At 39.7% G+C, this 14,906-nt stretch overlaps 1 protein-coding gene across 4 annotated transcripts; it reads left to right on the forward strand.

Moving 5' to 3' along the window:
* Nucleotides 1–230: 230 nt before the first annotated feature.
* On the forward strand, nucleotides 231–14,906 carry LOC143894418 (uncharacterized). 4 transcript variants are annotated; one of them, XM_077400645.1, is made up of 16 exons: nucleotides 231–491; nucleotides 1,177–1,860; nucleotides 2,168–2,337; nucleotides 2,487–2,567; nucleotides 2,656–4,218; nucleotides 4,644–4,898; nucleotides 5,997–6,098; nucleotides 6,298–6,402; nucleotides 6,718–6,862; nucleotides 7,184–9,609; nucleotides 9,774–10,172; nucleotides 10,273–10,476; nucleotides 10,591–11,150; nucleotides 11,241–11,484; nucleotides 11,715–11,817; nucleotides 11,976–14,906. In XM_077400645.1, the coding sequence occupies exons 3-16, from the start codon at nucleotides 2,233–2,235 to the stop codon at nucleotides 12,728–12,730; spliced, it is 7,047 nt and encodes a 2,348-aa protein (XP_077256771.1). In that variant the 5' UTR covers nucleotides 231–491; nucleotides 1,177–1,860; nucleotides 2,168–2,232; the 3' UTR covers nucleotides 12,731–14,906. The 4 variants fall into 4 exon arrangements, with proteins under 4 accessions (XP_077256771.1, XP_077256774.1, XP_077256772.1 ...); XM_077400648.1 differs by having other exon boundaries at nucleotides 6,006–6,098; XM_077400646.1 differs by having other exon boundaries at nucleotides 231–487.

A 14,906-nucleotide genomic window follows, 5' to 3' on the forward strand; every position in this document is an offset into this window, starting at 1 on the left:
GGTTCTTACTTTTGGAACCAACCAATCACATTTAATTGCTGCCCAGCCGCTCATTGTACATACGGAAGCCGGTGCGTTCGAGTCGAAGCGCGCGCGACGGATGCGTTCTCGCCTTTATTTCGTCTCCCTCCCCCCCTTCCGCGCGTTCGCGAAAAGTTTGCGGCGCGACGACGCGAGACGCCGCCAGTGGCGCCGATCGTGGGGCCTTACGTCGCCGCGCCAATGGCAGCCTTGACAAATACATGATGGCCGTTGCCACCGAATAGTGTAACGCGTACATGATACCCGTCGTGTAACTGAAAGGTTTATTATTTTCAGTGGAGTATCGTCGTCGCGCGTGCTCCGTGTGCGTTTGTTTTCCCGACGGCGTGGTCGCGGCGGTACGCGCCCGGGTACGCGGGATCGCGCGCGGCTTAGTCGCGCGCGGGCGCCGAAAGATTCCCAGGAGGAAAACACGGGGTGGCCAGAGCCCCGCGTACGCGGCACCGTAGGTAATATTGACGATTTTTCGGGGCCGCGACGCCGCGCGCGCTTATCCGCGTCGGCGGCGGGGCCGTGCACGCGCGTCGTCGCGGCGCCGCGCGGCCCGGCACCCCGCCGCGCGCGATCGGCGGCCCCCGGTGGGATCCGTGTGGTCGCCGTGTTCTCCGAGTGCTCTCTTTTGTTTACGCCTTGTCAAGTCGACGGGACTCCCGGGGGGGGGGCCCCCTTTCGTTGTGCGCGACTCCGCGCGCCGACCTGCACCCGCGAGTGAGAGCTGTGCCGTGCGTGATTTCCCACGTCCCACGTATTGCGTGTGTTGGTGGCACGTACCCTCTCGCACACAAGCGCGCGCCTGCCTATAACCTCAAAATATGCTTCCAGCTGGCCCGAATTCTCGCCCGAACCAACCGAATCGTCATCCCGGAATCCCCCGGTCCACCCGAGAATCACCGTACGGCCCGGGAGTTCGTCGCGGTCACGGGGCACGACGGGCCACGACGGGTGCTCGGCCGCTCGTGACACGTTTACCACCGCGTTTCCCCAGATTCTCTCGCGTATCCCCCCGAGGCGAGCCCCTGAGATTCCCGCCGATCTGATCGCCCGATCCGCGGAAAACGTCTAGGCTAGTTGGCGTCTTCGCGCGAACGCTCGATTCGCCGACGGCTAATCGGGGTCTCCGTTTCTTCTTTGCAGGACGGAAGTCGGTGGCGAGATCCGCGCCCGTAGAAAGGCTGGTGTGCGGCACAGCGACGACAGAGAGACTTTTTGTCGAGAGAAAAGGATCGCTGCGACGGACACCGCGTGGGTGAAGGCGTAATGTTGTGACATTACACTCTACGCCATTTGACAAGTATTCAAGAATGTCTGTGAGTTACTTCTTGGACCTGGGATAGCGAGTGTAACGCGAGAGAACTGTTTATTCGTAAAGTGATACATATATCCTGTTTGACACCGTTCTGCCGAACGTGCATCCCCGAGCCGCGTTGTCATGGACAGGCGTAGCGTTGCTGCACTTATAAATGGATAAGATCTTGTGGCAGACGCGCTTTAAGTATAAGTCGGGATATATCCACGATGCGATTGCGCAATTGTTTTTTAATGGGTAAAGTGGTTCGCGAGGGAACTACTTTCTGCGTGCTGCGAAGCGATGCCCGTAACGGCTACGAATGGTTAGCCCTGGTGCGAGACTTTTGAAGGCGACGTTAACCGTACACGTGGATACGAGCGCTCCGAGGATATTGAGCACGCTGCTGCCCTGAGCTTTGGAAGGATTACGAAATTGTATGCATGACAGGAACAGGAGAGAACGTAGGCCGCAGACGTGTTGAGTGGCGCCGAAACGCAAATATCGCTCGCTGCAACTGTTAAACAATTTTGGTAAATATCCGTGTGTATTAATAATATATAATTTGCTTAAAAACTAAACGATTCTAGACATTAAATATAAAAAATCTTGAATAGTTTTATTAAGACATATATTTCAACTATGTTTATGGAATTATTGTTAGTCTTATCTATCTGGGATGTGTCAGTTTTTCGATAAATATACAACTTTTTTACACAAGTCAAAATTTAATCACTGGCAGTTAAAATTATTCGTACATTATGTTTACAAACTATATATATTGTAATTTCTTGTGAATCTCTTCAAACTGTGAGATGAATGAAACGATATTTTACATAGGAAAGAACAAAATAAGCTGAAAAGGTGGCTAGACGCTGCCCATAGTAAAGAGGGGCTGCGTGGGCATGCAGCAGCCTCAGTCACGCCCTCTTCTTGGGGACTCAGTATCCTCTACAACTTCCCCGAATGCGCGTCATAATAATCCAGTTACAGTTTTGACCCAACAACAAGTAAGATTTCATAGAAACACATAGATTTTTTGTTGATACTCCTACATGTACTTCTTTTCTAAGTATCTCCTTCCAAATTTAAACATTTATGTAGCTTGTTTTATACAAAATATAGAAAATACGTAAAGAAAAACTCATTCTTATTGCAGTTGCAGCAATTACAACAGTTACAAGCCCAGAATAGCAGTGGCCAGTCGCTAACATTTGCTTTGCAACAGACATCAAATAATGTAAGCTATTTTTGTTTGCGAACACATTCTGTCACGAATGTGATTTTGAAGAGTGTCGGTGTTCTAATGTCACCGCTTGTTCTTGCAGCCACAAGAGCAAGGAAATGGGTCAGCAACTGGAAATCACATAGTCTACGTAAATCAGTTGAATCAATTGAATCAGAGTACCATAAATCCCTCGGGGACTGGTATGGGCCTACCCCCGGCCACCCCCACTTTTGGGGTGGGCCTTAATATGGGATTGCCACTGTCACTATCACTAAATACCAGTCTTACTTCTCTCACGTCCAATGTTATCACCACATCAAATCCTCTGCTGAATTTGGGCTTGCCGAGTATAAGCACAGGGCTAACCGCGATAAATCCTAGCCTGAATCAATTAAATGCTATCAACTCCAACATTGGCTCAAACAGTATTAACAACAGTTTGTCTAATTTGGGACAAGATTTGAATAGCATTAATACGGGAGTTAATACTGGGATAAACAGGCTCAATACGATAAATTCCACGAATATTAATTCTGGGCTATCTGGAGTAAGCGCTGGACTGACCGGTCCAAATCTGACGAGTCTGAACTCGTCGAGCGTGAATCAGAATCTTGCTACGTTGAATACCAATTTAACCGTCGCGAATTCCGGCGTATCAGCTTTATCTGCTATTAATCCAAATACGAATTTGGCTACCACTGGTATAAATTCTGGTGTGAATCAGGGCCTTAATCGACCTGCAAATGCTCTGGCAACTGGTCTGACGCCAACTAGTTTGAATTCCAGCGGTACACAATTTCCATTCCAAACGATACAGAGCATTCAGACTATTGCACCACACATCGTTGCATCGTCAAATATAGCACATGTACCAAACTCTGCTATATCGCAACATCCTAATTCGAACATCTCAACCATCTCACAAATCTCTAACTCCGGAACTCTGACGAGTTCCAGCATATTCACGAGCACTCCGAGCGAATCGATTCACGCGACCACTGCAAATGTGAATCACGCTTCGAACGTGAATCTCACTACGAACATACCGCACCTTGGTACAATGCACCCTAATTTATCAAATATATCGACGTCTAATGTACAACATATATCCGCATCCAATGAACCGACTATGTCATTGAGTCATGTTTCTTCTTTAAGTTCCTCCCAGTCGACTGGATTTCAACCACAGCGACAGTATTCACAGGGGATAAGCCCCGGGTTAAATGCGTCAGTAGCATTAACAGGCACAACGCAACCGTCGAATGTGGTCAGTACTATGAATACCGTTAAGTCTATGCAAAATATTCAAGGTCAAAACATTAGTTCACCGGGCAGCCCGTTTTCAATACCCTTGAAAAGTCCAGCGTCTAATATAGCACCACCTACGCCGAGTCCTAGCCCTAATCGACTTTTACTTAGAAGTCCGGCTTCGAACTCGATACAGTCCAATCGGAATAGTCCAAGCCCGGTCAACACGTCGACTTCGAACAGTACCTTTAACATGCAGATGCAAAGCCCCATGCAGAGTCCGATGAGCGTTAGCCAAATACAGAGCCCTGTACTTAGCCCGTATCCCCCTGCAAAAAGCCCTCATCTATTAAGCGGGAATAATTCTCTCAACAATAGAAGCCCAGCACCTGGCGGTAGCCCTGGTCCACCTGTGGTAAGAATACTTATAAAAACGTAGAAACTTAAATTCTACTCTATCTGCTTATTGAAATTTAATTTGTTTGCAACCGTATATTTACCGTATAAAATATATTTTAGTGATTTTGTTAGAATACCCGTTAACATCTCTAATTTCATCATTTTCTTTTATTGTTTTATTTAAAAATGTATATTATATATCTATACTACACGAGAATATGTTCATTATCCCGCTCAGAAATTGGAGAGCTTTATCTCATTTTAGTTTAACATATATCTCTTGTAATTTGTTATAATTATGTTCAGATGACTACAACCTATCTTTTTTTTTGTGTACTGTTACCTATCTATTTCGCTTATTTCCTAAAAAAAGGGAAATGTGTCATGCAAGATTAAATTATCTATTTATCCATACATTCTTTTATTTTTCACGTGTTCCAGGTTAGGCCTAATACACCCATACTGCAGCAAGGAATGCAGGTGTTACAAATAATTCACGGTACACCACAGGGTTATCAATCTACCCCTACCCAACTGGTGACTAGGACCCAGTTATTTGGAAATCAACAGATACAAATAGCGGCGGGTAAGCCCACCAAGCAACCACCGCAAATTTTGCCAAAACCACCAAATCAGCAAATTTGTAATGCTTCTCAACAAAAGTCGCAAAGAGTTACCACTACAATTACAAATCAGGTACGGTCTTAGTTTTAATCTTATTTTTAATTGCTACATCTCGAATACTTTACTTACATAATTTATATCACATAGTTAAGTAGATAAATTGGACATTAATCATGTATTAAACAAATAATGATATTACATCTAACATGGCATTCGGCTATAATTTAACTCCAAATCTATTCTACATAAAATATATAATCTATATAAAATTGTTCTTTTCTTCAATCTGTTATATACGATACTATAAAAATAAAAATAAGAATAAAATATAAAAGTAATTCAAGGTTCAGTAAATAAAAATCAAAGGAAATAAAATAAGCTGATGAACCGAGCTAGTTCTTAGTGTTAATTATCGTCATCTAGATAATGTATCGTCATCCAAATAATGTTTTGTCATCTAAATATAAATATAAATATAAATATATGAAATGTTAAACTTGTCAACTTGTAATCGTCTTCAGTGCGCTGATAATGAGAAATGGTAATTCGAACAATAAGCCATTGAAGTTAAAACTCAAAACTAGCTTGGATTAGCTATTTTATTAGCTATTTTAACTATTTTTTTTTTTTATTAAAAAAATACATCTTGCTTCTCTCGATGTCTTTACCATGGGTTCTATTTGTCGATTTCACGTTGCCTGGACTGCTTTTGGTGAGTTGATTTCATTTCTCTTTGTCAGTTAGATCCAACTTTTATTTCTCCGATTATTTGGCAGACTATGTAAATAGTCTAAAATTAGCAAAATTTTATTAGTATTTTCTCATTAAAACTACACCCGTCTTTGACTATTCAATGAAATGCTCACCTGAGGCTCGTCGGAGAGCGTGAGATTATTTAATTTATCTGTCACCGTTTCGCTGAAGAAACGTACGATTTAAAATTTTGTATTAAATAATTAAATATTACATAACATTAATTTACGTACAATCGTGTTTGAATCTCATTTTTTCCTTGTTTATTGTTAATTTCAATAGTCAAGAGTTTTTAGCTAACTTATTTGAAAAAATAACATATCTTAATGCTGTTTATAATTTTTTTTAAATGTACATTACCGAGTACATTACACAACATGAGATTTTACATTAAAGTAAATTTATTTTTCTTTATAGGTAACGCAGCAGAGTCAGCCGCAAATTGTTCTTGCTGGACCACAACCTAGTCCAACTACAGCAACAATGATCCCAACAGCACAGGGTTTGCTACTGAATCAGGTATATTATTATAATATATCTGTTTGTGTTTCTTAGTTATGTCTATCATCTGCATATTCATTATGTAATTATATAAAAATATATACATCATGAGGTACTTTGATATGCTTCATATTTATTACAACTGCTTATGTGCATTCTTCTATTGTCATGAAATGTTGCTTCTATGCTTCATATATTTGTCATATTTGGTATATAGGTATTGCCGTCTACCGGACCTGTCATTGTACAGCAGCAGCCAGGAGGCGTTCAACTCATACTAAGGACGCCAGCAGGCGCGCAGCAACAAACGCATACTGCACAGGTGATGGTTTCATCCATTCATGCGCGCATTCTTCATATTGACATTCATATATAATCATTGCTTATTAAATTTTCATAAAGTATTTTTTATGTTTATATACATTTTTTTACCTTAATAATTACATAAATTTCAATAATGTTACAGAAGGTAAAGTTATAATTATTTGTCATAAAAAATTACATATTTTACACGAAATAGGTGAGAATACATAGAATACGTATAACAGCCTCTGAGATACTTGCATACAAATTATAGCATGATAAAAAATATCCAATAGAGTAAGAAATTAATTAAACATTTAATTTCTAATTATAGTTAACACAACAGCAATTGGTGAGGGTTGTCACAGCACAAGGTATGCAACTGCAGGGGATTGCGCCCACATTCTTCGCTGTACCCAACGGATTTCCTTCAGCCGCTCCTCCAGTAATAAGGCATACCCCAACTAGTCCTGCGCCAGGTAAGTTATTACATAACAATGTTACAACAAAATAAATTATAATTATATTTTAATATCACACATACAAATATTAATATATATAGATTAAATTAAGCAATAGAACACTAAATATTTCTCTTGGTTTGAAAAAATATTGTGGAACGTAATTTATATAAATTAAGAGAACTTGAATTTTTATTTTAGTGTATTTAAATTAAATGTTTAGAAATGCGTAAAATCTTCTATATTTTACGTATCTTTTATTATGTCTTAAAATTCACGACCTTAATCTGTATGTATCCATAAGATATTAATTTTCTGTTATATTTTTTAATTTTATAGCTAATTCAGGAACTAGCAATCCCATCGTAATTCAGAATGCTATGGTACAAAGTCCTCAGTCGCAAATCTCACAAGTTACATCTGGTAACACTACTGGCAATGCTTCGTGCACGCAACCTGTCTCCGAACAAAATCTGTTGCCACCTCCTAAGAAGAAAGCGAAAAAGAAGAAGAAAGCCAAACGAAAAGATGACGAACCGAAGTTAGATCTTGCCCGTATTATAAAAATATCGGGTATTGGGGATGACGATGATATCTTTGATTCTGAGTTGACAACTGAAACCGAGGTTCCTTGTCAAACGCAGCAAAGCGAAGTTAATCCCGGGCAATCTCTAGGCCAACTTTCATCGCAAGGAACAGTTCCTGCTAGCCCTACTCTAACTCAAGTACCTGCAACGAACACAACGAACACGCAAGCTTCTGCATCGCAACCACTTAACAATCAGCTTGTCACCCAACTCCAGATGCCTGTACAAAATACGCTAACGGGACAATTTCGTATATCGATTGGAGAAGACGGAAAACAACTTATTTTGCAGCATCAGCCCGAACCCAATCAACCAGAAATGGATGGAGCGACTGCGCAAGCTTTGATACGATCTCTGACTCAAAGTAGCGGACAAAATTCGCAGATTATCTCGCAATTTTTCAGCCAAACGCAAAATACGCCACAGTCCGCTCCAAATACGACCCAGCAGAGGCAAAAGTATGCCAAATCTCCTTTATCTAGTGGAAATCAAGCTTCAGGCAATACTATAAGTTCCACATGCTCGCAAAATGTCATTTGCACTACTAGTCCGCATCATGGCCAGATATGTTCGAAGATTAATCAGCAGAAGAATACAAACGTTCCTCAAGAGACTAATTCGCTACCTAATATCTGCGTTCAAAGTAGCCTCGGACCTTTACAGGAGACGCAAACGTCTAAGAACGTCAATGTACAAAAACTGATGCAAGTTAAGAATGTTCAATCTGCATTGTCACAAACGAGCAATAATACTTCTTTGAATCCCCCAGATGTCTTATCAAAGCCTTCGTCTATGTATGGCATTCAAGGTTCTCGAATATCTAATGCAAGTCAGACGAGTTCGAATCAACAAAATTCCAATCTTTCTCTACAAAAGTCTAGTCAGGTACGACTCATGAACACTTGTGTAACAAATATACGGAAAAATTTGGGAAAGCAGCCAGCGCACCGACAACACGCTCATGTGCAAAAATCATTACCCGGTAGCTCGATAGCACAAAACGACCATATGTCTAAGACTAATCAGAGTCTTCAGCAAACGAGTCAACAGGAGACTCTAACATTGCAGCAGGAATCACCACTGTTTCAACATAATCAACAAATCACTGCGCAAACCGTACAAACTCAAAATGTGCAACAAATATTTGAACAAAACTTACAGAGCTCAAACATTCATCATAATTCCATGAATATATTGCAGCAACAAAGTTCTTGTAACACCATGCAACAACACGATACCATGAATGTTTTACACTCGAGTATTCAACAAAATACGATTAATGTGCTGCAACAAAATACAGCCGGTAATGTTCAGAATATAGAACAAAATTTGTCAGGTATCAAGGATATAGCACACGCGCAGCAGAATGTCATGACTAGTTTGCAGCAACAAAATACGTCTGCTGTTTTACACAACACGAGTGTCCAGCAAAATGTGAATGTTCAGCAACAGAAGGTAGTGACAGCAAATACCTTCTCCTCCGTTAATGCACATCACTTCGAGTCTCAAAACTCGGCTAACGTCGTGCAGCAAGGAATCAATACGCAACAAAATAATCAGAATCAGAATATATTGATTACGACCGCTCCTACTTCTAATACCGCCCAGCCGAACGAATCTCAAAATGTCGAATCCCAAGGCGCAAATATATTTAACTCGGCGGCGAACAGTATACTAAATAACGCACCTAAAATCACGCCTGAAATTTTAAATGCGTTGAGAAACTTGAATCCTAACGACCAGCTGCTAATCGCGAACGCGAATGGTCAGATGCAGGTGATCAGTCAGCAACTCTTGCAACAACTTTTGGCTGGACAGTTAAACGCGACAAATCAGACACAGAATCAAAATCAAACGCAGAAGATAGTGATTGGCGAGCCGGATGCAAGTAATCAGAATCTGCAAGGAGTTCAGATCAACACTCCAACGAGCCAGATAATCGTGAACAGTTCTGGTGGAGCCCCAACAATCCAAAATAATATTCAGAACATCGTGGTACAAGCTGCACCGTCCCAGATGCCGCAACATATACAAATTCAAAATTCCGGCTTTCCTAGTCAATTTATTGACAATCTAAATCAACAACAAATTAGGAACTTGGGCAACAATCCACCAAAGAAGACGAAAATCGTGAAAAAGACGAAAGTTGCCGTTACGGCTCAAAGCATAAACTCACAGGTATGTAAATGCATTTCTATATCTTCCAATCTGCTATATCTATTTTTTACTCAATATAAATAATTGTCGATTCTATTCTAAAAATGCGTTAATATTACAAAATGTGCATTTTACCTCTTATTTACTTTTTTTGTAATTTAAAATCTATTCTTGTTTTTTTTTAGACGAAGACAGTAACTGTTACTCGACCAACAATGGTTACGTCCAATTTACAAAAAGTTGACCATACTAATAAAATAAACACGACGGTATCTCATAGTACAAATCCTACTAAGAGCGAACCAACTCAGATCATTGCCAATGGTCCTTTAATTACATCCTCTGCCGGCAGTCACGTATCAGTTCCCTCAAATGGGCAAATGGTACAAAGAGTACAAACTATTCAGCTTCCTGCTCAATTGCAGCAATCGCTGAAGAACATTCAGTCACAAATCCAAGCTCTTTTATCTCGAAAATCTGGTACGTCGCACGATCAGACGGCGTTGGCGAAATTGTACCAAGAGCAAGCAAAGATATTAGCCAGTGGGAAAGTCGTTAGCACTACTACACATTCTGTCAATAGCGTAAGTAAATTTGTAGCAACAGAAAAAAATCGCCAACAAGGTATACGAAATATTTTGTTAATATTTGTTACTCCAACGAAATATTTCTTTTTTTACATAGACGACCGAAACGACGTTCAGTGTAAACGTAGTTTCAACAGTTGCGTCGAGTATACATTCGCAAAATTCATTCAAGAACCAGACATCAGCGGCGCAAACACAGACACAAACTTCCACCGCTGCTATGCCAGTAACATCTCAAACTCTAAGTTCAACTACAACAATGCCAAGTAGCTCGAATAGTAGTTTCATTAATAATATTACGGTAAGCGTAGAGAGTTGTTGGAAATATTCACTTACAAGACTGCACTTATTTTATGCATAGAAACAATTGTTGGATGTGTCATAATGTTATATTTTATAACGACGATTATTACAGGCGCCGCAAAGTATACAAGGGCAACAATCGAGTATATCGAATACTTGTGTGACACAGAGTATGCACCAGACGCACGTCAAACAGCACAAGTTTTATCAGAACCATGGGACTCAGATGTTGAATCCGTCCTCTGCGAACATGCAAATCTTCTCGCCGCCTATTACCTCCGTAGCAACTTCACAGTTACAGAGCAGCGCACAACAATTGACCCAATTGCAAACGCAGCAATCAGGCATACAGTGTCAACAACAATCGACGCAGTGTCAGACAGACCCGTTGGATTTCAAACCGAATATACAGACACCGAGCCCTGTGAAACAAGAACTCTCGTCCCCTATTCAAGTGCAAGTTCAAAGCGGCTCGCCTGCGAGTCAGGTGACCTCGCCTAGAATGATAAACAAGGGAACGCAGAGGATTCAGAGCCCTGTAAATACCAACGGGAATACAATGAAGCAACTCGTCAGTCCTAATAGCAACTCCAATCCTTTGATAAGTCCGAGGCAAGGCGTAAAAAGGCGTGCGATTAGCCCGATTTGCAGGCAGGTCAACCGCAGTGATGTGTACGTATTTAAATATACATTTCTGTTACATTTAATCATCATTTTTCGAGATTTAATGATACTGACATGTAATTATGTCATTGCTTGCAGAGTGGAACAGCAACTAAAAACTGATCAAAATGGCGCAACCAATCCAGATATGAATACACCGTTCTCAGGCAAGCGTGATGCTTGCAAACGTTTAGTACGATATCATTGTTTAAATGAGCAAGTACTAGGACCCAAGGATCTGACAAAAGCGGACGAAATATTTGAAGAGACAGCGAAACATCTATTGAACAAATTCAGCTCTATGATAAATAAATACACGTATCTTCTCTTAATGGAAAGCATGGTATGAATAATATGATACACTTATCTGATAATCAGATACATTAAGTTGAATTTTTAATATTGGTTATTTTGCTCATTAATTACATATAAAAATGTTTAAATTTGATACTTGGTTAACTTGAAATTATAGAAAACGGTATCCTATATTCCAAATTTTCTTTCTTTATTTGATAAATCAATCTCACATAAGTGATTAACGTGACCACTGTATTAACATCTTTAAATTTACAGCGTGAAGTGAGGACGTCAGAATTGATGATGATTGATAGGTCTTTTGTATCTGAAGAGCAAAATATTCTCCAGAGGTTAAAGGAACAGGAGGCAAAACTTAACGGTAACTGCGCATGTTATCAATTATTTCTAATCGATATAATTGCTAATACAATATGTATGCATTTATATTGTTTTTATTGTATCACGAGATTTTTAATTGAAAAAATATATATATATTACCTTATATATTTACCTTCTATATTGCAAATGAAATTACAGCGGAGTTTAAGAAGGAAGAAAAACCGTTGGTGCCAAAAGTTGAACCTGGCCTTGTGGAAGAGAACAAGTCAACCTTAACAGCATCGTCACCTTTGGTGAATGTATCTGTAAAACGCGAATTGGAAGATGATTTCCCAAGTGACGAAATGGAATGCAAACCAGTGATCAAGACGACGAGTAGTACAAGTGGCGATTACGACGAGTGGTTGGAGATCCAGAAGGCACTGGGTGTATATCCGTCTACCGCAGACACTTTGAAGTGTAAAAACGGCAATAACAGTGGTAGTGGTGCGTGTGCTGTTGCGAGATCATCGAAAATTGAAAGAACACGAGCAAACGGCGAGTGTCTTCGTGCAAATGTTGCAAATACAAATTTGCCCGGTGTCTCGAACGCGATTATGAGGGACGATTGCGAGCAGGATGTAAATACGTCTTTCGACAGGCGTTGGAGTAGTGCCACTGATCTTGAACGGGATTTGTCAGAAGATACCGACTTGGATGAATTGGCTTTGCACTCCCAGACGCAATGTCCAAGCAGTACTGCCCACGTAACGAGTAGCGAAAGCGGTAACACCGGTAACGAGCATGATGAGATCAACGCGCAAGTACAGTCCGCCATCGACAGCATTCTTAATCTTAAGCAACGTCCTACGAACACCCTATCAGGCAGCGGTAGCGGTAGTTCGTCATCGCAGTCCGGCGACTCGAAAGACACTGCGTTGGACCAAGCAGTCCGCAGCATCTTAGGCTCGTGACCCTCCTTTAGTAAAGTATGTTAAGAAGTGAAAGTTGATAGTTGAATCAAGCTAATTATGCATCTTAAGAGTTTTAGAACAACTGTAAGTCGATTTTTCATGATTTTTGTGGATATCGTTGAGATCTACCTATCATGGGAAACTGTGTTCTAGTATTGATAAACGTCGAGCAGACTGTTTCCGATACTGCATATCTTGAAGCACACAGATATAATTACTAAATTATTTGTATAAATCATATGTGACCTTATTGTTTTATTTATACGTTATTCAGCAGAGACAAGCTGGATCGCGCATACATGTTTCACTGAGCATTTTGATTTATCAAATATTCTGTTCTACAATGGCAATAATTATTCATAATATACAAACATGTATACTTTCCAGTAGTCTAGCTGTAATAAAGCCACCGCGTAAATCTAATTCTAGCAGCTGTAAATGTGAATAGATTAGATAGATAACTCGCTCAGATTTTTCAATATGCCACTTTGTAATGTAATTTTGTAAAAAGTAATTATTTAAAGCAACTTATTCCACTTCATCCGTAGTACTTGTAGGAGAATCTTATTGATACTTAAAAAAATGGGTCGGTGATTATTGTACATACGTTTTTAAGGTATATTAATATTATTATATTACGACTATTTGTATTATTGTTATTGAGATTTATTCTCAGAATTATTATTATTATTATATTACCGTCATTATGATTAATACCATCATCATTGGAATCGACACTGAACATGTGAGAATGGCAAAGAGAAAGTAATTACATAACAGACTGATATGTAAAATCGTGGAAATGCAGAATGTAAATTAATACAAGGTGATTTGTTATTGGCGATACAATCGAAAAGGTGATAATCGATCCCATAAGAAAAGAAAAATCATGAATGTTGAATGGAATTGTTCTTACAAGACTTTATATTCTCAGAAATAGTTCTCCGACGACAATTGTAGAATAAAAATACCTCTTCTTCGTAAGTTTCTTCCTAAATTGGTTGTACCGTCAATAACAGATCATCTAGTACAAGGAAAAGAAAGGGAATAACATTTATACGTGTTATTTTGGATTCATTTCTATATGCAGTCTTAGTGTTAAGACGTAAAATCAAAGAGACAAACTGTTTCTAAATAATGTATAGGGTTTTACGACTTTCCTTTTTTTTTTTAGCATCACATGGATTCACACTAGGTATGTGGGTAACGATGTATATTGGAGAGTGCATGTGTGGAAAAAGGATAATCACATAATAATCGTTGGATCAATTTGAAAATGTCTCTGTAATTATCGAAATTGATCGGCATACATTCCTATGGTCAATGTGTGGTTTTATTTTTAATCTTAAATGCGCGATGGTTTACGCAAAATATTCTAATTAAAATTAAAAAGAAAACAATTGATCTCTAGAATTCCTTTTCTGCTTTTAACACACTGACGTTCGTAAAAGTGCAGTGATGGCACGAAGTGATGATGACGTCTCTCTCTCTCTCTCTCTCTCTCTCTCTCTCTCTCTCTCTCTCTCTCTCTCTCTCTCTCTCTCTCTCTCTCTCTCTCTCTCTCTCTCTCTCTCTCTTGCGAGGTGAAAAGTTTTATTATGTGAACTCTGATCGTGTATTCTTTTTCTACATATAAATCTAAAACGACTCTCTGGAGACATCGGAAGCGATGCGTATTCTGGCAAAAGCAATCCAAGACTGACGTATATACAGAGAAAAAAAAGCAAGCAAAACTATGTAATGTATTACAGTAAGGAGTAATAATCGTTTGTACATACATAATGTTCAATTACACTCTCGACGGCAATCGCGACTTAATGAATTCCTCACGGATTTTCCGGAGCTTCGGAACACAATTCAAGTTCTTTCGATCCTAAATAAATCACCGATATTTCACGAGTATGTATGGTACACCAATCCTGCGTCCCCGTCTGCTGATTTCGGATCGTGTGTTTCGCGGAGTTTGTAATTATCGCGCGTTAAAACAACGAGATGTATAACGATATACAGCCGCTGACGAGAGTGAAGACAAATGGTACAGTGATAATATATTATAAATATAATTTAAAGAACATCTTATTTTTCAGTCGTTTTATCAGTACACCCAGGAAAAAAAAGGTATCATTATTTGTAACATAGCTATATGTGTCGCAGAATTATACAATCTTGTATACAA

Source organism: Temnothorax americanus, unplaced genomic scaffold, assembly GCF_048541705.1.
Source record: "Temnothorax americanus isolate GAGA-0224 unplaced genomic scaffold, ASM4854170v1 Scaffold14, whole genome shotgun sequence".
In the NCBI taxonomy this organism is placed as follows: domain Eukaryota; kingdom Metazoa; phylum Arthropoda; class Insecta; order Hymenoptera; family Formicidae; genus Temnothorax; species Temnothorax americanus.